General features: G+C 45.8%; 1 protein-coding gene and 1 pseudogene across 1 annotated transcript; both read right to left on the minus strand.

The window, feature by feature from the left end:
• Positions 1 to 710: 710 nt before the first annotated feature.
• On the minus strand, positions 711 to 5,798 carry LOC149333148 (sulfotransferase 2A8-like). Its single transcript, XM_089555995.1, has 2 exons — positions 5,719 to 5,798; positions 711 to 2,533 (listed from the first exon to the last, which is right to left on the minus strand). Exon 2 carries the CDS (start codon positions 2,515 to 2,517, stop codon positions 1,558 to 1,560), a length of 960 nt encoding a protein of 319 aa, XP_089412121.1. The 5' UTR covers positions 2,518 to 2,533; positions 5,719 to 5,798; the 3' UTR covers positions 711 to 1,557.
• A 9,958-nt stretch (positions 5,799 to 15,756) lies between these two features.
• Positions 15,757 to 25,567, minus strand: LOC149333149 (monocarboxylate transporter 3-like; annotated as a pseudogene).
• Positions 25,568 to 25,857: the final 290 nt, after the last annotated feature.

A 25,857-nucleotide genomic window follows, 5' to 3' on the forward strand; every position in this document is an offset into this window, starting at 1 on the left:
TAGTGACTGGCCTTGTTTATGAAGGTTTATGCAAGAGATATAGTTTGCTGTACACTTTCGGCAGTTCCTGTTTCAATAGAGTTCTTATTTTTAGTGCCGCGAAACGTTGTACAAAGATTCCATTTCGATGCTTTTTCTACTTCCTACTTTTAGGTCAATGTGCTTCGGAGTGCCTGAACATTATTTACTTGCACTAGTGCGAAAATTGTTACTTTTAACGTGCACTAAGGCTCCCTTCTGCACTCTGTTGACACGGAAACACTGACAGTGAAGACATGGCTTCAGCAAAAAGATTTTTTGTGTCGTCAGTCAAATGGCACCATTGATATTTTTCTGAAAGAATTGGACATTGATTCAGTAATTACAAGGACGCAAGTGTGTTCTGGGCTGTCTTGTAATGAACATTAAATGAGTGAATTTATTCTTCTCATAGAGTACGATACCTTAGCAGTGTACAATATGTTAATGGACCTCTTGATATCTTTTTTTTTCTGATTGGACTGCACACAGCTTATAGAAAACTGGAATGATGGCTTGGCACTGCCGGTGAGTTGTTTCGACCAAATCCGATTTCAGCCACATGATTTGTCATCTGTGGAAAGTGTTTGCAGAGAAAACTTAAATCAGAGTGTAACTCCGTCTTGATGGCGTACTCAGGCTGACCTCCCCTCTGGTGCTTTGTTACTGTGTCGTTTTTTAAAGACATCGTTGCACCCATTGGTACAAGGTTTTTAAGTAGTTGATATAAATAGAAAATAATTTCATAGTAATAAATTCCTTTGTTAAAGAAAACGTAGCGGTGGTCTAAGGCATAGCGCGCTCGGCTGCCAACCTGCGAGACAGCACTTCAATTCCCACCACCGGTGCGCAGTTTTTTCTTCTTTCAGTTGTTCCTAGCTTAAGTTGAACGGTTACACCCCTAAGTTACTCCCTCCAGAAAGACAGATTGGTCCTAGGGTTGGCTCGTGGCCGACAACCGCTTAGACACTGTACGTTTAGTATTGAGAAGGTGTCGTGGTTTTGGCAACCGACTTCGTCTCTGGAAGGAGCAGATTTTGATGCAAAATAAGGAAAGCAACTTAGAATATGTGTAATGGCTGTTTAATCCCGAATTTACATACCGATCTAAAACGAAAGAGGTATCGAGCAGGATCTTGGAGTAGAAAAACGCTTTTAAAGAGGAAACATGAGCTTCAGAGCATTTCCTCAGAACCCTTCCAAACTTACTGAGGTTAACGGAATATGTTAGGTGATCTCTGCGATTTAAAAGTATCGTCCATTGTAAATGAACAGGGGCAACAAAATTAAGTCACCACCATCGCGAAGAAAGCGCACGTGTGACCTCGATACTTAGAGTTATTCCACAACCGTCCGCCGGGAATGGAGGCTTAAGAAAAACCGCGACCGAAACAACTGAGGCTGATAGGAAGCAGATGTGAAATTGCGATTCACAAATGCTGAACGCCAAAAAGTAGCACACTCGAGCGAAAAACTTATTGCATAAAATCAGTCAAAGAAAAGTGTTTTTGGCATTGAATAGCAAACGCATGAAATATATTATTCATGGTCTATGTTAGAAACAGCAACTGCCTCGCTGCGCATGCTTCTCCACAGGTCCATCGCCGGCGACTTTTCTTCCGTCTGTCTTATCGCAGCCTCCATGCGTCTGAGCTGTTCTGGGGAGAAATGTTCTTTCCAGCCGCCTACCTTGGCTTCTCTTACTAAGCTGTATTCTTGGCTTTCATCCTGATATCCGTCCTTGCATGTAAGGTTTTCCTTTAATTTATTTGAGCAAAGTTTTCGTTTACTGTACCTTATATTCACTTTCCTCATGTTTTCTGCCGCGCACCGTTCAAGTAGCTTCTGCAGTAATTGTTCGTTTTCTTGGAGTTCACGGGCGTATTCTTCGCCTAGGAAGAGCGCGACCTTCAGCATCGTACCACGCGTATCTTCCACCAGGTCCTCATATGTCACGAAGAAGACGTTAGGCTCGTCCTTAATGGCATATCCGGAAACTATATGGTCAAAGTAGTTGCCGTGACCAGCTATGTCGTCGCTGAAGAAGGCGTCAAGGAATTCTTCAAATGAGCCGCCGTGAAAGCGGTATTCATTCACGCTGGCCACCATGCGGAAAAATGAAACCGCTACGTCCCACGGGTTTCGAGCAACGTAGATATACTTTGCTTCAGTGCTTATGGCCTCTTCTCGTGGAGGTAGATGCGTTTGCAACAGCCGCAGTGGCAAGATTGGCTTCCAGCTTTCCACCTCCTCTGCTCCTAGATAGCGGATGTTCTGTCTGAACTGCTCATAAGAGCTCACGGGCTGGCCTCTTTTCAGGATGAGCTGCACAATGTAGAGAACCCAGTGCGTCCCTGATTTTGGGTAAGAGAGGAGGACCAGGTCGCCTTTTCCTGGAATAAATCTTAGCGCGTCCCTCACGAGCTGCGGCTTGTAGTGCGGATCTCTCGGAATACCATCTATAAGTTGAACGTACGGCTTCCTCTTCGCCATGAACATGCTCCAGACAATCCTCCTGCACAAAAAATCATTTCTTATTAAAGAACACGACTGAAATCTCAAGGCATGATGACATATTTTTTTTTCGTATCTCGCTGCATTGTGCTTCAAGATGCTGGCAGAAGCCAGTTGCATGAACCGGGAAGGCACTCTTATGTCTAATACTTACGAACTAAAGAAAATTAAGATGCAGTGCTTCTTTTGTTTTTAGAAGCTTTGGACTAGCGTGCGTAAATAGTAGGAAACAATACGTACAGAAAGTAGAAGAAACGACATGTCGTTTGAGAACCGAACACACGGTTTTCACATGTCGAGTGCTGTGCTTTACCAAACTGAGGTGCAGATTCAAGTAGAGAACTGTATCAGGCATGCCAAAATCGTAAGTTGAGATCTCATCAGTGGCGTATATGGTTGCCTTTCCTACTACTTTTAATTAATTACCGAGTAAATTTTCGCCATCAATAACACGACGAACAAAAATTCTTGTGCTTTGCCTAGCTTGAATTACATTACGCTCCTTTGAAACATGCGTCATATAGCTAGTTGGAAAGCGTTTGGAATCATACTTGCTAGCGCTTAGTGAACACACGGGACAAGAACACAAATATACAAGCCGCCGCGGTGGCTCAGTGGCTATGGTGCTCGGCTGCTGGCCCGAAAGACGCGGGTTCGATCCCGGCCGCGGCGGTTGAATTTCTTTGGGGGAGAAATTCGAGGCCCGTGTACTGTGCGATGTCAGTGCACGTTAAAGAACCCCAGGTGGTCGAAATTTCCGGAGCCCTCCACTACGGCGTCTCTCATAGCCTTAGTCGCTTTGGGACGTTAAACCCCATAAACCAAACCAAACAAATATACAGGACCGACGCTAGAATCTGTCCTAGCGTCTGTCCTGTGTATTTGTGTTCTTGTGCCGTGTGTTCACTAAGCGCTAGCAAATATGACTCTTAGTCAGCTCAAGCGCTACGGGCCCTAGCACTTACAAGCCGCCATTAAGAGGAAAACAATTAAAAAGTTAAGGGAGGTAAACACTAGGACTGCGGATTTGGTATTCTAAAGTATCGAGTATTTGCACAACGCTAGAAAGAGGAGAGTACTATCCTTGGCAGACGTAGCTTTGAAGGCGCGAACACGTTCACTGCTTTTATACAGTATGCCAGAAATTACCCCGCCGCGGTGGCTCAGCGGTTACGGCGCTCGGCTGCTGACCCGAAAGACGCGGGTTCGATCCCGGCCGCGGCGGCTGAGTTTCTTGAAGGCGAAATTCTAGAGGCCCGTGTGCTGTGCGATGTCAGTGCACGTTAAAGAACCCCAGGTGGTCGAAATTTCCGGAGCCCTTCACTACGGCGTCTCTCATAGCCTCAGTTGCTTTGGGACGTTAAACCCCAATAAACCAATAAACCAAACCAGTATGCCAGAAATGCCCCCAAGTCTACTTAGTCTGGCACAGGTGGCACCATTGTTTCCAGATTATAATTTAAAGCTACTAAAAAGCTGGAAAAGTGCAACTTTTTCTTTTATAGATCTCCAAGCCAGTGTACGCTGGTGCCGAAGATTCTGTCTAGACATTTTGCGTGCGGTTACGTTAAGGCGGGAAATTTCGTGAAGAAAAAAGGAAAAACTAATATGGTAATGGCGTGGGGACTAGATAGTTGGAAAAATTTCGATGCTGCACCAATAGCGGCCGACCTAAAACGATATAATCATTTACGCGTTGCCGGCATGTAGGGACAGCAACAGGCAGAGGCTACGGGAGCGGGCCAAGGTATTGCTTCAGGCGGCGCCGCTCCAAACCAGTCACTCTTTCTACGGGCCCGCAAAGCTTCTCAATTCCCACACCGCACTTTATGAAACATCCTTTATGAAGCTACTTTTGGTTAGCTTTGCACAGCAAAGCTCTAATGCCGGTGTTCATTGAACGGTGTTCATGTTCATTGAAAGGCTTCACTTCCTGCCTGTGTCCTCTTCACCGTCGAAATGTGACAAAGTGCAGTTCGGAATGCTTTCTGTGTCGTGCTTAATAACAAGCAGGCACTTAAAGATCCCATCGACTATTGCAGCTTCCATGCATTCTTAAACAATGCTTAAATTATGAAAGGTTATGAGCTCTTCATTTCACTGCAATAATGCATCATCTTCGTCATCATCATCAGCCTGACTACGCCCACTGCAGGGCAAAGGCCTCTCCCATGTCTCTCCAACTAACTCTGTCCTTCGCCAGCTGTGGTCACGTATTCCAACAAGCATCTTAATCTCATCCGCACGCTTAACTTTCTGCCGCCCTCTGCTACGCTTGCCTTCTCTTGGAATTCACTCCGTTAACCTTAAGGAGAAGAGGTTATCTTGCCTTCGCATTACATGCCCTGCCCCAGTCCACTTCTTCCTCTTGATTTCGACTGGGATGTCATTAATCCACGTTTTTTCCCTCACGTAGTCCGCCCGCTTCCGATCTCTTAACGGTACACCTGTTATTTTTCTTTCCATAGCTCGCTGCGTCGTCCTTAACTTCTGCTGAACCCTCTTAGCCTCCACGTTTCTGCCTGATAGGTGAGTACCGGTAAGATACACTGTGTTATACGTTTCTCTTGAGGAATATTGGTAAACTGCCATTCATGATCTGAGAGAATCTGTCATATGCGCTCCAACCCATTCTTATTCTTCTAGTTATTTAACTCTCATAATCCGGGTCAGCTGTCACTACCTGCCCTAAATAGACATATTCTCATATTACTTCCAGCACCTCGTCACCAATGGTGAACTACTGTTCCCTTGCTAGACTGGTAAATATTACTTTGATTTTCTACATGTTAATTTTTATCCCCCCTGTTCTGCTCTGCCTGTCTAATTCATTTGATCATGCTTTGCAGTTCATGTCCTTAGTGACTTAGCAAGGCAATATCCAGCGAATCGCACATTACTTAGGTATTCATTAACTCTTGTCCCTAACTGTTTCATGTGCACATAAAAAACATATCACACAATCATGCACAGAAACAGCTTTTAAGAACGCCCGGCTCAAAAATTTCGTTTGCTAAGGAAGTTAGGCGGTTTATTACTTTTTTTAAACTTCAGGCAAGAGTAAGCACATCTATGTGCCACAAAAATGTCCAACTTAGACTCTCTGCTCTCACATTTTCTGTTTCTCCTTATTATATGGACACGCTTTTGAGAAAAGTAGAGCTGAGATTTGTTCTCCGGACTTACCCCAAGAAAAGCGGTAATAAACGCTCCGGCCAAGCTCAGCGGCCACACAACGCTGCGATGCGTGGCGTGATGGGCTGGAGACTGCGAACGTCTGCTCTGAAACTTATTTACAGGGAAGCCTGTCAGAGAGCACTTTATATTATTTTTTAACTGCGCACGTGCCTCCTGGATAACATTCCTTTCCGAGTAACAGCTGCGTGTGCAGAGCCCTGTTTTCGATGCTAATACGCATTTGGAATCGTTACCTGGGTTCCGTATTTAAGTACAATGAAGGAGATCTGTTTCGCACGCCCTGAAGCAAATACTTTTTAAGACTGTACCCTGCAGTCATCGCGATCAGTCCTATTGAAACCATTTTTAACTAGGATGGAACCTTCCAATTCTCGGCGATCATCCCTATTGATGTGAGATTGGGTAAGTGCCATCATCGCGACGCCGGCCTAACCCAGAAGTCGGTATCACACATTTTGACTAGCCAAATTCACACACACAGGACAGAGAAGGCGACAGAACACACGCTAGTACGAGAAATAGTAACTGCTAAAGCTTTGAGTTGGGCTAGTTGGTAGTCGGTATCACACATATTGACTAGCGAAATTCACACACACAGGACAGAGAAGGCGACAGAACACACGCAAGTAGGAGAAATATTAACTGCTAAAGCTTTGAGTTGGGCTAGTTGGTAGTCGGTATCACACATATTGACTAGCGAAATTCACACACACAGGACAGAGAAGGCGACAGAACACACGCAAGTAGGAGAAATATTAACTGCTAAAGCTTTAAGTTGGGCTAGTTGGTAGCCGGTATCCCACATATTGACTAGCGAAATTCACGAACACAGGACAGAGAAGGCGACAGAACACACGCTAGTACGAGAAATACTAACTGCTAAAGCTTTAAGTTCGGCTAGTTGGTAGCCGGTATCACACATATTGACTAGCGAAATTCACACACACAGGGCAGGGAAGGCGAGAGAACGCACGCTAGTGCGAAAAATAGTAACTGCTAAACCATTAAATTGGGCTAGTTGGTAGTCGGTACCACACATATTGACTAGCGAATTTATAGAAGGTGAAGGAGTCAGCGGAGTCCTTCGCGGAACTGACACACCTTGCAGGTGCGGTCATCCTCCCCTCTCTGCTATCCTGATCTCCAATCCCCTCTGAAAACGCGCTGCAAATACTTCGTGTCCAGTTTCCTCCTCCACTCCTCCATCCTCTGAACGCTTTCCTCCATTCGAAACTTTACTTTCATACAAACTTTAAGCGCGTACTTGAAAGCGCGGATTTTTGAAAACTGACAGAAGTAAAGCTATAGCGCGAAAAAATTTTCACTCAGGTGAGTAAATGAAGTCTGAGCAGTCATTGAAAACAAACAAAAAAATGTTCGCCTCTTGTTTCACCGCACGAGCATTCTTGGCAGGGGGAAATCGAGGCATGAGCAAGAAATGCTTGTAATTTTAAGCAAACAGAATTAGTTGTCTTGCCAGAGGTCTGTGTGTCCTTATCACAGAAAAAGTGACGCTTTTTATAGGGGATGGAATCAGAGGCGGAATTTATTTTTCATTTGCATGTGCGCTTGCCCGAGTGAATGGTGCGTAGTACGTTGAAGAACAAGAATGAAATTGGTTGTAAATCCGGCGACAGAGTGTACATGTGCCTTCTTCTGGTCCCGCGACTAGTTTTTCAATGATTTTTTGCTAGAAAGTATAGGAATTCTTTTTCAATGGTCCTAAATCAACAACTGCTGAACCAGAAACTTGAACCGGTAGAAAAAAATGAAATGTCCCATCTATATGGGAAGTTTTCAAATTTCAAAGCTGCGTTTTTTTTCGCATTCTAGATTACTTTGTACTTATTTCGGATGCCTTAATTTTATCCTTCTTGGCTATTGTGTCTGCTGATTTCCTTTAGACCCTGACACGTAGCGAAGCGCGCTGTAGAAACCGGAATGATGACCCGTAATGGCACGAGCTTTCGAAACATCTGTGCGTGCTTTCCGGTGTTGACATTCTGGTCAGCGGGGTGAACCAGTTGTGGACTTTCATATTTCTGGTACCTGCACGTTCTTGGCACGGGTACTACAATGAAATATGAACATCGACATCAAGTGCCTTCTCTTTATGTCATTCAATATCAGCTCGTTGGAGCCTCAGTGCCTTTCACAATAACACCACAAAAAGAGAAGATAAATGCTTATAATAATATATTGTTAATTACCTTCGCGTAAACATAATAAAAAATCATTTGTTATCGGAAAGGAAATGAACAGCATCTCGAAGGGTACCTTAGCCGCTCCAGGTAGGACCAGAACGTTAAAAAAATCTAATTTTGCTTTTGTTTTGGTCAGACACAAATTCGTTTTTGTAAACTTTTTCTTTCTATCTACCATTTGCCACACGTTGCAAATTAGCTTGCGGAGTAGCATATCGCTATCATTATTGAAACATATATGCAACTTTAACCGAAACGGTAAAGTAACCGTGCAAAGACTAGATCCGGCAAATGTCACCCGTCCCGACTTTAGCCAGCACTTTGTAAAAGAAACACGGCACAACAAGGCGACGCGCACTACAATACATCGTAATTAATACCTGAAACTCAGTCTCTTTCTAACTCATAGCATGGCCTCAAGCTTGACACCGCAGTGCCATAACAAAATCGCATAGAGTAAGAAATGCGGGTAAGTAAAGTGAAACTGTGGTTCCATTTTGCCTTCCAAATAACACTGTATATTATCTTCCTTGACAGTAATGACGACTTAATAAACAAAAGTTTAAAGTACAAAGCGACGTACGGCACAGGTGCAGACTAACACATTTCAGACCAACGGGAATATTACGGCGTAGTGGGAAGCCAGCAGTCGGAGGCAAATAGTTAAAGACGACGACAAACGGCGCTCTTTAAGAGTGCTTAACCTTCACACATGCAAATTGCAACGAGAAGTCCGCTTCTTGGAGCCCTGCTGCCGTGAGTCGACGCACACTGCGCACGAGAAAAGCAGTCAAAAACTGTCGTCAAAAGTGGAACTAAGGTGCCTTGGGGCCCTCAGAAAAGAAGATAGTAAAAGTAATAAAAAGAAGGGAATATATGAAAAGGCGCTAGAGGACGCAGCACTGGACTATGCAAAGCACGATGCATAACGGCGGCAAAAACCGGTGGTGCGTCGGCACTGATTGGAGGGTTTTGCCACGCTTGATTGTTTCGTGAGGATTTTCTATTTCCTTTTAAGGGATACTGAGGCCCCGGCAGACGATAATGTGTTCTCGAAAAACTTTAGTTTTCGTATACCCTGAAACTGCCCCCTCGCATTATACTCACGAGCAGGTTAGATTTGTATAAGATTAAGACTGTTTATACTCAAAATTTAAATGAATACGAAGACATGATTACATCAAATGTGATTGCTGAAAATCAATCAATAAATCGAAAGTTAATTGTTTGAGCAAGATAGAAAATATTTCCAAACGCATCCTTTATAAACCATCACTATGCATCTAGTAAGTACCCAAATCACCAGGCGGCATCTACAGAGCCATTTTATAACCAAAGGATATCGTAAAGAACTTTGAGGGTACGGGCGATCATATTATACAGGGTTATACTGTATAGCCAGCCATGAAAAATATCTTAGGTGGTAGTGAGGGATGATTAATACAAACATTACACCAATAAAAATTTTGACCTGCTTATGCAACCTATGGGTGCCATGATTTCAGGTATCTGTCTACAGGTTTCTACTAGTTGAAAACTATAATTAGTGCAAAGTGTGGGAGAAGCTTCAACGCTCAGCACGTTAAATTATAGCAGTAGAGAAATAAACAATTCATATGATTAGAACTATTTATATTTAGGAGCTATAATTTAATATCTCACTAAAATAACCTTGCTAAACCAACATTACTGCAATAATTAGCTTGTCCGTTACTCTAATGGTTACCATCTGACATATAATGTAACTAGTTCATGGTAATTCTTGAAGCGCCGTTACAAACCGTCGTGCGAAACACATGACAGTAATTGGATTGCTGCTGGATGCAATCACAGCAGTTTATTTATTTAGGCAATTTTTAATCAATTGCGGCTGCGATCTATTTCAGTGATGTAATGAGTTACCTAGGGCATTATCTTCGCAGCAGAAGGGAATATTGACACGTTGGTAATCAGCGGCCGAGGGTCAAACTCGTCTTTTCGCCGTCTTTCCGCCGTCACTTTAGTCTACCTCAATTTGCCAATATCCAGACTTCAAGTTCATGGAGGAAAAATATCTGGTGTTGCATAAGCGATCCAAGGCGTCGTCAATTCTGGGCAACGGATACACATCCTTTTTAGTGGTGGTGTTTAACCGACGGTACTTAACGCAGAATCGTAAGGTGCCGTCCTTCTTCACAAGCCCTACAGGTGCCGCCCACGAGCTCCTATAAGAGCGAATAACGTCGTTTGCGAGTATTTCTTTCACCTGTGTGCTAATAGCCTCACGTTATTTGGTAGACACTCGATAAGGTGACTGTCGGAGTGGCGGAACATTTTCATCTGTAATAATGTAATGTTTCGCAAGATGCGTCCGCCCGACGCGTGGCGAGGACGCGAAGACACCACGGTAGCGATTGAGCAGTTCCCGCACTTTGTCGCGCTGCTCGAGCGCCAGGGTTGGGTTAACGTCGTACTTAACACCAGCAAGTCCCTCGGGCTCAGTTGTTGAAGCTGTTGTTAAACTCTGCATACACCTATTTTTACTAAGAGCGTCAATATACGCCACAGTCGTCCCCTTGTTAAGGTGTTGGTGTTCGTTGCTGAAGTTGGTCGGAAGAACGTTGACCTTGCTATCTTCAAGGATTACAACCGGCCTGGGGACGGAAATTTCTCTGTCCAGTAGCAACAGTTGCTTGCTTTCGACGACACCCTCAATTTGCCGTATGTGCTTTGAGCCGACGGTTACCATCACACTGGAACGTGGATGCACGGTCACGGGTTCGTCCAGAATGTGCAGCGCCGCTGGCAGAACATTATCCACAGATATGGCCTTCTCGGTCGAGAACTTGACGTACTGCGATTGCAGATCAATACCTGCACCGTTTTCGGTGAGAAAGTCCATACTGAATATGGCGTCCCGAGAGCACTCGGCTAACACTACGAACGTTGCAAAGAATGTTTGGCCTTGCACGGTTACCCTCGACGTGCACGTTCCCGTAGGTGTTATCAAATGTCCCCCTGCAGGACGAATCTGTGGGGCGTCCCAAGCGGTTGTGACCTTTTTTAGGGCCGCGGCGAATTGTCCACTAAGTACTGAATAATCGGCACCAGAATCCCCCAGCGCGGTTACATCGGCGCCGCCAATGGAAATCTCCAAGTCGGCAGTTGCTGTTTTACTTTGGCGGATGTCGAGGCATTCGGTATCGGCTGCGGTGCGTCGAAGAAGCTCGGCACCGAGGAAAGACGTCGCGGCCATGGAGGGGTGCGTCAGGACATCGGCTAGTTTTGAGGTACGTGGGCTCAAGGATCGTCGGTACGGCTACGGAATTCGGCATTGGTTGAGAACTGCCTTGGGGCGATGGAGGATCTTGAATACTTTGTCGTTGAGGAGCCGCACCTCAAGATGCTGCTGTATCTAGTTTCCCCTACGGGGACTCTGAGACTGGCCTCGTCCTGGGGAACTGTAGCGACGCGGTGATGGAGATCGAGAAAAACGGCGCTGTACGGAGTCCGCTTGCGAGATGTAGTTTGCGATCTCCTGCGGTCGTTCTCCATACATCGGACGAGGACAACCGACGGGGAATCCTCGAAGGCCTATCTCCTTGTATGGGCAGTGGCGATAAACATGTAAAGCCTCACCGCAGTGGTACCACAGCGGCTGATTGTCTGGCGCTCTCCAGACATCAGTTCTGCGGCGTCCTGCGGATTGTCTGGCGCTCCACAGCCATCAAAATCTTACAAAAAAATCTCCAATACCCGCCAGATCACATTGATCTGGGTCCCCGCCCATTAGGACCCTCCTGGAAACGAGGAGGCGCACCAATTTGTGCGAGGATTCGTGGTTAACCTGGAGGTTCGCTACCCCGAGCTCAGGTCGGCCAAGGAGCGAGTGAGGACCTACAAAGAAATTACTGCCCACTTCAAGAACCACATAGATCTCTCAGTAAAACAGAGCAAGTCAGTCGGCGGCACCTCCAAACAGACACTTTCTTTAATCCGCACATGTACTCCATATGGTTCCCAGAGCAGTTCAGCCCCCCCCCCCCGCCACCGGATACGGGCTGGTGTAGTTTCGGCTACTAGGCTTTGTTCCGGTGCAATGCCAGCAGTGGGGATGGGACGGCCGGGACCCATCCCCTGGGGATGCAAAACTCCATGGGAGTGGCAGCGACTCCCAGGCGACTGTGAGGGCCAGTCGCGCGCGTGAGGTCCGATGCCTGAGCGGAGGCAGGCCTGGGTTTACACTCAGGTTGGACCCACGAAATCCGGCCCGGAAGGCATGTCAAAAGGAGCGAAAGTACTGAAACATGCTACCTTCCTCTGCATGCGGGGGCGTGCAAGTCTGGCTACCGACGCGTCGGTTTCTGGTTACGGAGAAACCAGGTCCGCGCGGGGGTTCATAGTGGCCAGGCTCTGAGGACACGGCGCCTCGGGGAAGCGGCCTCACGGCCGGCCGCAGGCTTAACCGCCTTGCGGGACGCCGGGGGATGGGGGCCTAGTACGACCTCGGAAGAGTCTGGCAAAAACCGTCGATGTTGTGGAGTACCGGTGCAGTAGGCCCCGGTCATCTCACCCTAAGCCACGTTCTTGGTTAGTGGCCCGGTCGCCCGGCCTTGAACACTCTCTCCTCAGTAGGAGAAGAGCAAGCTAGGGGAAGAAATAAGTGCATGGACGGATGGTAGGAAGCACAGATGGGTCCATAGGGAGGGGTCAGTTCTGAGGCCGCGAGGCCGTTGACGTTCTGGGCCTCTACTGGCCGGACCTATCGCACATACTTCCGGAGTCTGAAAAACCGCGAAAAGCGCTCGATGGTGAGTATCCGGCAGGTTGGAAAAGCCTTCTAGTGTTCTAGAGGAGCCCTAGGTAGCTACTGACCCCGTGTTAGGTTTTCCTGTCTCCGACGGTCGGAGCCCGTTGCGTATGGTGCGTGGTCGGGCATCCTGTGAGTGGGGCCGCACCAATGGGCAATCTCGATGCTCTCCCTGCCCTGGCCAGGCAGGCCAGCAATGGAGTCCAGACAATCGAAGGATCAGAGCAAAAACTCGCTGTCCCCATTCCCCTCCCATGTCCCATTTCCCTTTCCGCTACTTCCCACGGGAGGTCAGGGGAGCCTCCCCGGGCCCGCTCCCCCGGTTGTGGGTCGCTACAGTAGCTTATTCCCTTTCATTTTATCTTTCCACCCACGGGTGGCGAAATTAGATTTTGCCTACGGGCCTATGCTTTCATTTCCGAATTGGGTTAAGCCTGTTGTACGTATGTGGTGCAGGCAGGGGCTTATTATATTTATTTCCTTTTGGTTGCCCCGACCTATCGAATGTGGGCGCGAAAAGGGAGACATACCGCACATCCAATACTCATGTAATCAAGACAAGCCATCGCAGAGTCTGCCACTCTCTACCAATCTCAGTGGGAGGCTGCGCTGCTCACCTGGGACCCGAGGTTCAACTCCGTGTCAGGGAGCGGGCCGAGGAGGTCGCCGAACGACATCGTCGGTTGGCCACCTGGCGCCCGGCCTAGAAGAGGAGCCCACCGCGGGATGGGCAACATCACCCCAACCGGCGCCTGAGACGTGTTCTTTAATAAAGTTTACCTGATCCTCCTCCTGGTCCCCTGTGGCTGTGGACGCCTTAGTCGTGCTTTAAGCGCCGTGGCGGTAGTGACAGATGTGCTCTGCATGCATTGACATTTTTTTGAATTTTTTCTTTATTTATTCTCAGAAACAGTACACACACAGTTGGTTAGACCCATTGCTTTTACGGCTAGTGAGGGGTCCAAATACAAAATACAAAACAAGCACAATATTACTGCAGACCGTGTAAATAAAAAACTTCAAGATTAACACACACAATTGACTTCATTCCTACATTTCCATGGAAATTAAATAGTGTTTTAAAGATGCCGAAAAGTTATTTTTTTCTTTAACTTCATTTGGGATTTCATTCCACACATGGGCTCCGCTGTATTCTAGGAGTCTCCGGCCATACATATTGTAACAAGGTGGTAAATTAAATAGATTGTTAGTTGCAGCTGCTGTTTGTTTCATTGGTAATCTAAATAAACTAAGGGGCAGGGGGTTGTTAGATATTATTACATTGTTTACTATTTCAGCTATCTTCAGTTTATATGCCATTGATAGGGGTAAGATAGGAAGCTGCTGAAAGAGTGGCCTGCTGGGGTATGTACTATTTGAACAAGTTATCATACGAATAGCTCGTTTTTGAAGGCGAGAAACAGTATCTAGGTATGTTTTAGATGTACCACCCCATGCTTACAGGCAATAAGATAATTGACTGTGCACAAAGGCGAAATACAGAATGCGTAGAATTCGAAGATCAAAGCAGTCCCCGGCCTTTAGTAAAACATGACAACTATAGGCTAATTTGGAGCAAATATTATTAATTTGTTCTTTCCAGTGCATATCAGACGCGAACAGGACACCAAGATGCTTGTATTGAGGCACTCTCAGCAGAGTCGTGTTGTCGATAGTTAGAGATGTATGTTCGTAGTCCATGTTCTTCCTGCGCGAGTGAAACACGGTGTACTTTATTTTCTCAGTATTAAGGGTTAGCCGATTACTTTTAAACCACTTTGAAACTTCACTAAGCTCTTCATGAATTATACATTTAAGTGCCTCTAAATTTTCCCCTGTAAAAAGTAATGCAGTGTCATCGGCATATATTACAGCTTTTGAATATTTCAGCGTTGACGGAAGGTCATTAATATACAGGGAAAAGAATAGCGGCCCAAGCACGGAGCCCTGAGGCACACCTCGATTAATTCCTTGCGGTAGTGAGGCTAAATTGTTCACGACAACATATCGTTTCCGTCCTAAAAAGTACCCCTCAATTAGATCACAAATTTTCCCTCTTAAACCGTAGGCTTCCAATTTCTGTTGTAGTATTGTGTGATCAACCGTATCGAAAGCTTTTTATGTGTCTAAATATACTACTATGGCAAGCTTGTTATTAAGCAGTGTAGAATTTATGAGTTGTGAAAGAACAAGAACTGCGGATGACGTTGACCTTTCGAGGCTGAAGCCGTGCTGATTATGACATATAATGTTATATTTGTTAAGAAAATTGTGTATACGTTTACAAAGCACCTTTTGAAAAACTGTATTAATTACATTTAATACTGATATTGCTCTGTAGTTTCGCGGATCAGATCGCTCACCGTCTTTATAAATAGGTACAACCCTTGCAACCTTCAGCTCGTCAGGACATATTCCATTTGCCAATGAATGGTTAAAGATGTGTAGTAGATGTATTGCTAGTATATAAAAGTTGTTTTTTATCACTCTAACGGGTTATGGACAACGTTATGGAAGAAACGCGGCACTGAACCCATGGGCCGTCGGCGTTCATTGTATTCATTGGCGATGGTGTTGACAACGTTTCAGACTTCGACGATTTTAAGGAAAGGAAGTTACTATCGGGTGAGCGGACGCCGTAAGCGCGTTTTGAAATAAGTGGGGTGGTGACAGAGAAATGTGGGTTGCATGCGTTAGCGCCTACAACGTTATGGCAGACACGCGGAACTGCAGCAAATAGACAGCAGTGTTAACTGGTGAGCAAACTTTCGCGATCAACCATTAATGGCCACCTGCCAGGGTGACAGGGTGGGCGTGCTGGCTGCCCAGTGTCCGGAACACACTGAATGTTACAGATGCCAAGCCGCGTACAGTTTACCAATACGCCGTAGTTTTCGCTATTTTAGCAGGTTCAAGGGTAGTTGAACCGCAGCTAATTTTTTTGCCACTATTATGCAAAAAACACTAAAAACAAGGCCCTTTCATCAGCTGCAAATAGTCGGGTATGCGTGGGATGAAAATCGTAGTATTTCTTTATTGCCGGCTCCGGGAAAAGTATTTCAGGACCCACGCTCCGCAAAGGGCCACATTCGCAACGACCAGCAGGTGAAGAAACAAGTCGTAGGATCCAAGGACATCGCGGCAGTAACCTGCGAAATTCGCATACACGTGCGAGTGCAACAGTCATTTCTGTGCGTGTTTTAACGTACCCCCAGTGTGCTAAAATAATCAGGAGCGCTTCACAACGATGCGCCTCCTAGAAGAGCAGGTGTGCGTTATTGGAGACAGCTTTTGCAATTAACTGTATCATTTAACGATCACCTCCCATCTCTCTTTACTAATCTATGTCTTACTTGATTATTCTCTTGTCTTGATTAGTACTCGCTATTATTATTCGTGTCACGATGTAGCCACTCGGATAACTCTTATTCACAGCTAAAGCAGCAACAGGCTGGGATTTCGGAGCTGTGACTACGAGTATGTACGGAAGTACATTTTACGTCTTCCCACAGGAAGCCCCAGACTGATTTTACACAGGAATAGTCGGCCCTTGGCGGCGGTGTCATGCAATCTTCCAGCTAAGAGAGTTTAAGGCATCTTTGATTTGTACGCATGGATTCAAAACTGGGCAATCGTGCAGCAGGTCGGCTTGATAAGAGATTTCCGGTATTGCAGCGTCTAAAAGAATATTGTTCTGGGAACACTTTATCATGATAACACTCTCGTGCTCGTCCCTTTGGTGTGTCTTTCAAGCAGAGAAGTACACGAAAAATTCTTTGAAAAGAAAAGAACAGGGAATTATAGTTATTATTCGAAAGGCTCTAACTCATGCCTACAATGTGTACAGTTAAAGCAATCCTCTAGGCCTCGATCGATGTCAAAAAAAGAAAAAAAAACTAACACTGTACTTACCTACTAATGGGGGTCTTGTAAGGAGCGCCAGGCCATTGCAGAATGTTACTGCACCCATCGCAAGGGGCAACGCGTCAATTCCAAAGTCCTTGACGAGTGCTGGAGCTTGCAGTGGCGCCCTGCATCCGTTGCTGATGCCTATGAGCACTGAGCAGGCGAGCATGATCGGAAGTTTGGCAAACCATATGAATAGCTCGAAGGCTACCGCTTGGAGGAAGAATCCTAGGAACATCACGGCTTCAAGGCTTAAGAAGTTAGCGTCAATAATCAAGCCACTGGATGGCCGGAGGATGATGTCTCCAACAGCAAACGATGTCGTGAGGAAAACGGCAAGAGAAGGTGGCACTCCTCTATCTTTAGCAATGTCCACCGACAGCAAAAGAAAGCTTGCCATCCCAAACATAAGGACGGTGAATGTCATGGCATGAATGGTGAACGGCACACTTAAAATTATTCTAGATATAGGGGCTGGGCTTCCTTGGTTTCCTTCTTTCTGCCCGGCTCGCTTCGCCCGCAGCGTTAACTATAAATAAGCGCGATGAAGTCTCCTCAGGTTACTTTGTGCCGGTGGAGGCTCGAAAGTCTGCGCTAACTTGGGATCCTGGGAAGTTCGTTCCTCTCTTTCGTGAGCAATTTTCACGAGTGGTCCATTTTCAAACGACGCATTGCCGCTCCTCACAGCTGCCGTTTCATCCAAAGTGTCATTATCATCATCGGCTGAGAAGTGTCCTGCACTTTTAAGCCATTCCGGGCTTCGGAGAACGATGGCTGCCGGACAAGCGTTCATTGACAGGCCACCCAACAGAAGGAATGTTCCACGAATGCCGTAGGTTGAGCGAAACAGTTCGACCAGTGGTGGTGCCAGCAGCATGTTGAGTCCGTACAGGAAGAAGATTAGGCTGCAGGCAGTCACGCGGTACCTTTCAAATCGCTGCGACACAAGGACGTTGCAAGCGACGTAGTGGCCTGAGAGCGCCGTTCCTGCGTGAAAATTGCTAGCATAAATGAAGAGACGCACAACCAGCAGCAAAAAAAATTACATTCTGAAGTGTGGACAAAAAAATACGGCCCACTAAAGCCCGCGCAGAAGCTTCATAAAACATTTAATCCCGAGCCACTGACTGGAGTGACGAAGACTGTATCCGGGCGATGTAATTTCTAAATACGTTCGAATAGCCACGTTGCCTATGCGCTTGGTGTCCCATAATTCGCCGTGCAACACAATCATCGCGCATGCGCTTTGCTTATTGTTGCACTGAGCGATGGTATCAGCGTCGGTGGTAATGAATATATTTCGCCATTCATTACTTTAATTTGGTCGCGAAACAAAGATAATAGCACTGCGATATCACCACAATGATGCAAAATTTCCACAGTCGGTGTGGCATCTTAAATAACACATTCGCTGCGAACTTTTCCGCTGAATGAAAACTAGTTAGGTATTGTAGTGTCCGTAACATTATACGGATACACTCAGCACGTCTGACCAAAGAAAATGGGCTTCAAGTCAAGTAATAAAACAAAAAGCCAGTAGAGGCGTTGGGTAATACCTGGCATAGAACTTTTTAGCATCTATGTTTTTTATTCACACCCCAACACCCCCGTAAGTTAAGGGAGGCAGGTGGGAGTGAAAGAAAAAAGACAGAAAGAGGTGCCGTAGAAGAGGCCCCCGGAATAATTTCGACCACCTGGGGATCTTTAATCTGCACTGACATCGCACAGCACACGGGCGCCTTTTGCGTTTCGGCTCCATCGAAACTCAGCAACCGCGGCCGGGATCAAACCCGGGAAATCCAGCTCACTAGCCGAGCGCGCTAACCACTGAGCCACCGTGGCGGGTCAAAACACATCCCTGTTTCTTGTACATAATACGTATGGCTTTCTTCTATGTTTCTGTGTAGCTGCTCCATCCTTCTCGTTGTTTCTTGGCACTTACGCACACCTTTAAAAGATAAAATTTGTATGCGTTCTGCTAAATTACCTGCCCCGACCAGGGAATACTGCACAGCCCCAGGCTTGCCGAGTAGCGAAGGCACTCGTAGATATTGCTTTCAGAGGTTTCTCGTCCTCAGTGGGAGGAAAAGTACATGAATGGAACACTGGGAATCCGGCTTCCTAACGAAATGTGGCATGTCTCAAGAGCACTCGGAAATCCGTCTGATGATTTGTTAAAAACAAAGCACGTTGAGGATTGTGGAGCGATCCGCTTCTCTGCGCAGCAAACAGCGCCAGCGATGTGGCGTAGGTGTTTGCACAACACAGATTTAGCGTCGCGCAGATTCTTGTCATCCCACGCGTCTGCCCTTTTGAACACAACACCCGATGAGTTGCATTCATTAAGTGCAAAGTGCAAATGGACTCCTAGCACAGTGCGAATTAGGGCTAGCGGAAGCCGCTGGTTGATGCAGCCAGTATCTAGTCGTAGTTTGGCGAGACTGTGCAGAATGTCGAGGAGCCGCCGCAGAAATTCCACCTGCCTCATCGCACAGCGTTGCTTGCTGATGATAATGTTTGTTTGTATAGAAACCTATTACTGGCCACAGGGCGGCAGCCGTGACAACGGAAGAGGAAACTGATGTTTGACAACGCTTAGTAGAACCAGTACTTCTTGTTACCTTGGACGAAGCCGAAGAAGAAGGTGAGCAGGAGTATGTTGTCGGTGAAGCAGCAGGCACAAAGGGAAACTGCTGCAGCGATCGAAGAGCCCAATAAAACGGTGTGACAAGAGAAACGCTGGCAAAAATACCCCATGACAGGTCCTGAAAATACAAACAAGATATCACTATAATTTCCTAATAATACAGCTTCCTTTGTTGCATATTTCTTTTTGTGACGTTCATTGATAGCTTATTTCAGTTTTGGACGCTATGAATTGAGTTGCGCATAAAGACGAAAGCATCAGTTCTCTTATAATTGGTGCTATATAAGCGTCAATATGTGTTAGTCAAGGGGCCTGCCGGTAAACGTCTTATTATACGCAGTAAGCAGTGAAATAGGTTGATGCGTTTTAATTAGATTTTTTGTCTTCGGCTGCATATAAAATGAGCACGCGTAGACCACCTTTAGGCACTACTGTTTCGGCACTCATGCTAAGGTATTAAAGAAGCATGTAGGAAATGAAGATATTCTATTGATGAAGTGGTATAACGACGAAAGCATGCTACAGTTCGCTCTTTTTTCAATCTACTCTATTTTGTTCAAGAGCTCCTGCTTGGTTAATTGTTGAATTTCTAGGTAAATCAGAGGTCAGGAAAAGACAGCCATAGTAATCTACATCATCATCATCATCAGCCTGACTACACCCACTGCAGGGCAAAGGCCTCTCCCATGTCTCTCCAATTAACCCTGTCCTTAGTCAGTTGCCGCCACTGTGTCCCCGCAAACTTCTTAATCTCATCCGCCCACCTAACTTTCTGCCGTCCCCTGCTACGTTTGCTTTCTCTTGGAATCCACTCCGTTACCCTTAAGGACCAGCGGTTATCTTGCCTTCGCATTACATGCCCTGCCCAAGCCCATTTCTTCCTCTTGATTTCAACTAAGATGTCTTTAACCCGCGTTTGTTCCCTCACCCACTCCGCCCGCTTTCGATCTCTTAACGTTACACCTATCATTTTCCTTTCCATAGCTCGCTGCGTTGTTCTTAACTTAAGCTGAACCCTCTTAGTTAGCCTCCACGTTTCTGCCCCATAGGTGAGTACCGGTAGGATACAGCTGTTGTATACTTTTCTCTTCAGGGATATTGGTAAGCTACCATTCATGATCTGAGAGAACCTGCCACATGCGCTCCACCCCATTCTTATTCTTCTAGTTATTTCCCTCTCATGATCCGGATCTGCGGTCACTACCTGCCCTAAGTAGACATATTCTCTTACTACTTCCAGCACCTCGCTACCAATGGCGAACTGCTGTTCCCTTGCTAGGCTGTTGAACATTACTTTGGTTTTCTGCATGTTAATTCTTAGCCCCGCTGTTCTGCTCTGCCTGTCTAACTGATTGATCATGCTTTGCAGTTCTTGTCCTGAGTGGCTTAGCAAGGCAATGTCCTCAGCGAATCGCAAATTACTCAGGTATTCTCCATTAACTCTTATCCCGAACTGTTCCCATTCCAGTCCCCGGAATACCTCCTGTAAGCAGGCAGTGAAGAGCATTGGGGAGATCGTGTCTCCCTGCCTGACACCTTTCCGTATTGGAATTTTATTGCTTACATTATGAAGAACTATAGTAGCTGTGCAGTCGTTATAAATATCTTCCAATATTTTCACGTAGCACTCTTCTACACCCTGATTCCGCAATGCCTGCATGACAGCTGAGGTTTCCACTGAGTCAAATGCTTTCTCGTAATCAATGAAGGCTATATATAGGGGTTGGTTATATTCTGCGCATTTCTCTATCACCTGATTGATAGTGTGAATGTGATCTATTGTCGAGTATCCTTTACGAAAGCCTGCCTGATCATTTGGTTGACTAAAGTCCAAGGTTGTCCTGACTCTATTAGCGATTACCTTAGTAAATACCTTGTTGGCAACGGACAATAAGCTGATTGGTCTGTAATTCTTCAAGTCCTTGACGTCTCCTTTCTTATGAATTAAGATAATGTTAGCGTTCTTCCAAGCTTCTGGTACTCTCGAGGTCACAAGGCATTGCGTATACAGGGTGGCTAGTTTTTGTAGCAGAATCTCTCCTCCGTCCTTCAACAAATCTGCTGTTACCTGATCCTCACCAGCTGCTTTCCCTCTTTGCAGTGCTCCTAATGCTTTCTTTACTTCCTCCTTCGTTACTGGTAGGATGTCCCATTGCTGTGCTCGACTGCCTCCCTCAGTAACTTGATGATTATATTCGCTACTGTATAAATTTTTGTAGAATTCTTCGGCTAATTCAACTATCTTATCCATATTGCTGATGACATTGCCCTGTTTTTCTTTTAGCGCATACATCTGGTTTTTACCTATGCCCAGTTTTCTCCTCACTGATTTTAGGCTACCTCCGTTCCTTAGAGCACGCTCGATTTTCTCCATGTTAAACTTTCTTATGTCGGCTACCTTGCGCTTATTTATTAACTTCGATAGCTCTGCGAGTTCTATCCTGTCTGTGGGATTAGACGTCCTCATGCTTTGACGTTTCTTAATCAGATCTTTAGTCTCCTGAGATAGCTTGCTGGTATCCTGTCGAACAACCCTACCACCTACTTCTGCGGCGCACTCTGTAACGATAGCTGTAAGATTATCATTCATTGTTTCAACACTACGGTCGTCTTCTTCAGTTAAAGCGGAAAATCTGTTTTGCAGCGACATTCTGAATTCCTCTACCTTCCCTCTTAATGCTAACTCGTTAATAGCATTTCTCTTCACCAGTTTCCTCCGTTCCCTCTTCGAATCTAAGCTAACACGAGACCTTACCATTCTGTGGTCGCTGCAACGGACCTTACCGAGGACCTCCACATCCTCTACGATGCCAGGGTGTGCACACAGTATGAAGTATATTTCATTTTTCGTCTCGCCATTGGGGCTCTTCCACGTCCACTTCCGGTTTGCTCGTTTGTGGAAGAAGGTATTCATAATCTGTAACTTATTTCTATCTGCGAACTCTACTAATAACTCTCCCCTACTGTTCCTAGAACCTATGCCATAGTCACCTACCGCCTTGTCTCCAGCCTGCTTTTTACCTACCTTTGCATTAAAGTCGCCCATCAGTACAGTGTACTGTGATTTTACTTTGGTCATTGCCGATTCCACATCCTCATAGAAGCTTTCAACTATCTGGTCATCATGGCTTGATGTAGGCGCGTAGGCCTGCACCGCCTTCAGCTTGTACCTCTTATTAAGCCTAATTACGATAGCTGCCACTCTCTCGTTAATACTGTAAAACTCTTCGATGTTGCCAGCTATATCCTGATTAATGAGGAATCCCACACCTAGTTCTCGCCTATCTGCTAATCCACGATAGCACAGTACATGCTCGCCCTTTAGTACTGCATACGCCTCATCTGTCCTCCTAACTTCACTAAGCCCTATGACATCCCATTTAATACCAGCTAATTCCTCCAATAGCACTGCTAAGCTAGCCTCACTTGATAAGGTTCTTGCGTTAAACGTTGCCAGGTTAAGTTTCCAATTGCGGCCTGTCCGGAGCCAGAGATTCTTAGCACCCTCCGCTGCGTCACAGATCTGACGGCCGCCTTGGTCAGTTGCTCCGCAGCTGCTGGGGACTGAGGGCCGAGGGATAATTGGTTTGTTCATAGAAGGTTATGGCCGTGTACTACACCAGGGTGGCCAAATCCTGTTCTGGTGAGGAAGTGCGTTGTCGGTTCTGGTCACCGAAATCAGGCCGCACTCCAAGCCTGGGTATGCAGTTCCATCGACACGCGGAATGTTTTATTTTTTTTTATTCCGGTGGAGAATTGCGTGGCACCGGTATTCGAACCCCGGTCCTCTTGCACGCGAGGCGGATGCTCTACCTCTACGCCATCGCTGCATCTTCATCAGGCACCCACAAAGAAACAGTTCTTATCTCTGTGCTTTCATGCGACTTATATAACCTTATAGAAGGATTCGACTAAAATGTCGGTGGGTCAGTTTTCTTCAAATTGATATTTTGCTGTTAGCTGTGATGGTCTCGTGTAAGTCGCGGAAAGTAGTTGTTTTTACTTGTTGAGATATACTGCGGGTCAGTTAACGTATTTCTCCTGTACCCCTTGTCGTTCTAACTAGGGACGGAAAGCGGCATTTCAAAACATTTGCGCTTTTCAAGTTTCAAAACATGTGTGTCAAAATTTTTATGCCTATTTCGTTGTTCCAAGATTACTTCAAGACGCCGCTTTTATCATACCAGCTTTGTTTTCCTATTTTGCATTGTGATGTTACGTGAAAATATTTCTGACGGCTTAACTGAACAGGTTTATTTTCGTCAAACCTCCTTCCACTGAGAGGCACTTTGGTCGTAGAGACCATTCTGTCTGAACGGGAAATTACTATTCTTGTTAGATCATAAAGAGAGCTTGTTTATCTGGGCGTTTGTGGCTTTAGTGCATAGTATTTTTACCTCAGGTGGCTACATAGTCTCCAGTATGTACTGCACAAAGCTTTAAACCTGACACTACATCGCTGAATGCCTGGCTGCAGCTTGTAATTTTTAACTATCCTGTCCCAGCTACTTGGACCCAGCTACACTTGGACACTTGGTCCAAGTGTCCCAACTACTTGGACCAAGATTTTCAAAACCTAACCGCTCTTCAGAACTGAAATAACGTCGACGATATTAGGGTTTATCTAAAGTTTCAGTAGCATTTTTTTTTCGCTCGTCCTACTTCAATAATTAGTGGAGTTAAAAAAAATTAAATTTTTCAATATGGCTTGAAACGTTCAGGTGTCAATAGGAAAGTTGTGGAGCTCCCATTGTCCAACTCAGGCGCTTCCAGCAACATAGACTTAGCGGGGCCGTATTTATTCGGGAAAAGCGAGAGCCCGCGCAGTTGAAAAAAGTACCAGGTGACAGCGCGCTCAATGCGCCCGAATGGGTCGCGATTACAGTGATCTCACAGAATCTCGGAAAGTCGTAGGTGTCACATTAACAAAAGCGCCGATCAATAACAAATAAAAATGTCAGCTTCAATAATTATGAAGCACGCATCCAGCGAGGTTGGTCCCTGGTAGGGGTGTGCGAATATCAAATTTTTCGAATACGAATCGAATACGAATACTTGGTTTCGAATGTCGAATCGAATATCGAATAATCAAGCACAGATGCATTTAACCACTACAAAACATTATTTGAGCACCCAAGAACATCACAGTTCAGCTATCAGTGATGAAATGAACACAAAAGATGTGTGTGGCTGCACAAAAAGTATCAAAGTCTCGAACATTATTCATAGAAGAGTGGAAATATCAGAGAAGATGGCTAGTACACAGCATTGATTAAGGCTAGCTTGCCATAAGTACAAAAGCGCGTTGCTAGGATGAACATAAAAGGTTGTCGTGAAGGAAAACCGGCTGCTCCACACGGTCAGCAAGAAGTAGCTAGTTCCCTTCTAGCTGAAGCGACTTCTCCATCCACAAAAATGCCCTCTCACTTGGCACTAAACTGGCACGTATTGCGAGGTATTTCGTGCAGAGCTCTGACTATACCAGCTTCGCAGGCATAGCCACAAAGAAGCTCGCCAGCGTAGTCAGCTACTGCATGGCCCAACGTTACGCATTGCACTGGGCGCCGCTATATTGTTATGTCTCTTTTGTTAGGACTTGCGGACCGAAATGAACGCCGTTGCTCGCAATATAATATTCGGCTGGGTACGAATATTCGCGTCGGATCGAATATTCGAAACAACACGAATACTTAGTTTTCGAATCGAATACGAATACTAAAAATATACTATTCGAATTATATTCGAAATTTTCGAATATTCGCACACCCCTAGTCCCTGGTCATCCTCTTTGACTACTCAGCAGTCTTTCTTGGGTTCAGTTTTATCTATGATGGGCCTCTGTGAATTAAAGGACACTAGAAGCGCCTTGTCTTTGAGATTTTAATATGCGTTACTATAAATCTGGGGGTCGGAATTTGCTCTGCCGATATCCATTACAGTATATATATCATATGCAGGAGTGGTTTTTGGTGGCAAAGACGTAAGTTCCTCTTCGAAAGGTTTAGTTATGTTTTTCGCTTTTTTGCCCCTCAGAAAAAATTCGTTGCAAGTCTTCGTACCTGCCAATGAGGTGCAAGCTCCGGAGAAAACGAGAGGCCAGGCCGCTTGCTCTCTGCTGACACCAAATCCGTCGATGATGCCGTAGAAAAGAACGCCCATGGATTGTTGAGAAATCATCCCCATGAACATCACCCAGCCTATGAAGCATGCCGTGACCCAGCTCCAACGGGAATCAACCCCGAACCGCCGATCCTCCTTGAGACGAGCCGCCGAGATCGCCATGGCTCCACTTTAGAGGTCCTTGACGAACTCACTGCGATATCAGCGAAAAGGTCACGGCGCGATAGGCAGGCATCCGTGTCATCTAGCGGACGTCCTAAATATTTACATGCGAATATGAAATTCCAAAAGCAATGTTCTGCACGAAAAGTACAGCGCTGCTATTTCAGAGCTCTCCCGCTTCCCGCTCCAATCACCGCGCAAGCTTAGTCCCGGCAGACCAGCCGTATGAATTCCCATTTAAGTGGAGAGGAGGCAGAAGAATACAGCTGGGGGCGCTTCCTATTTTCAAAAGTTGAAGA

This window comes from Amblyomma mixtum, chromosome 8 (genome assembly GCF_055824585.1).
Source record: "Amblyomma mixtum isolate Tamu chromosome 8, ASM5582458v1, whole genome shotgun sequence".
In the NCBI taxonomy this organism is placed as follows: Eukaryota; Metazoa; Arthropoda; class Arachnida; order Ixodida; family Ixodidae; genus Amblyomma; species Amblyomma mixtum.

What these genes read in the sequence shown, in the direction of transcription:
- LOC149333148 (XM_089555995.1), bottom strand. Translation starts at nt 2,517, where the DNA reads ATGTTCATGGCGAAGAGGAAGCCGTACGTTCAACTTATAGATGGTATT.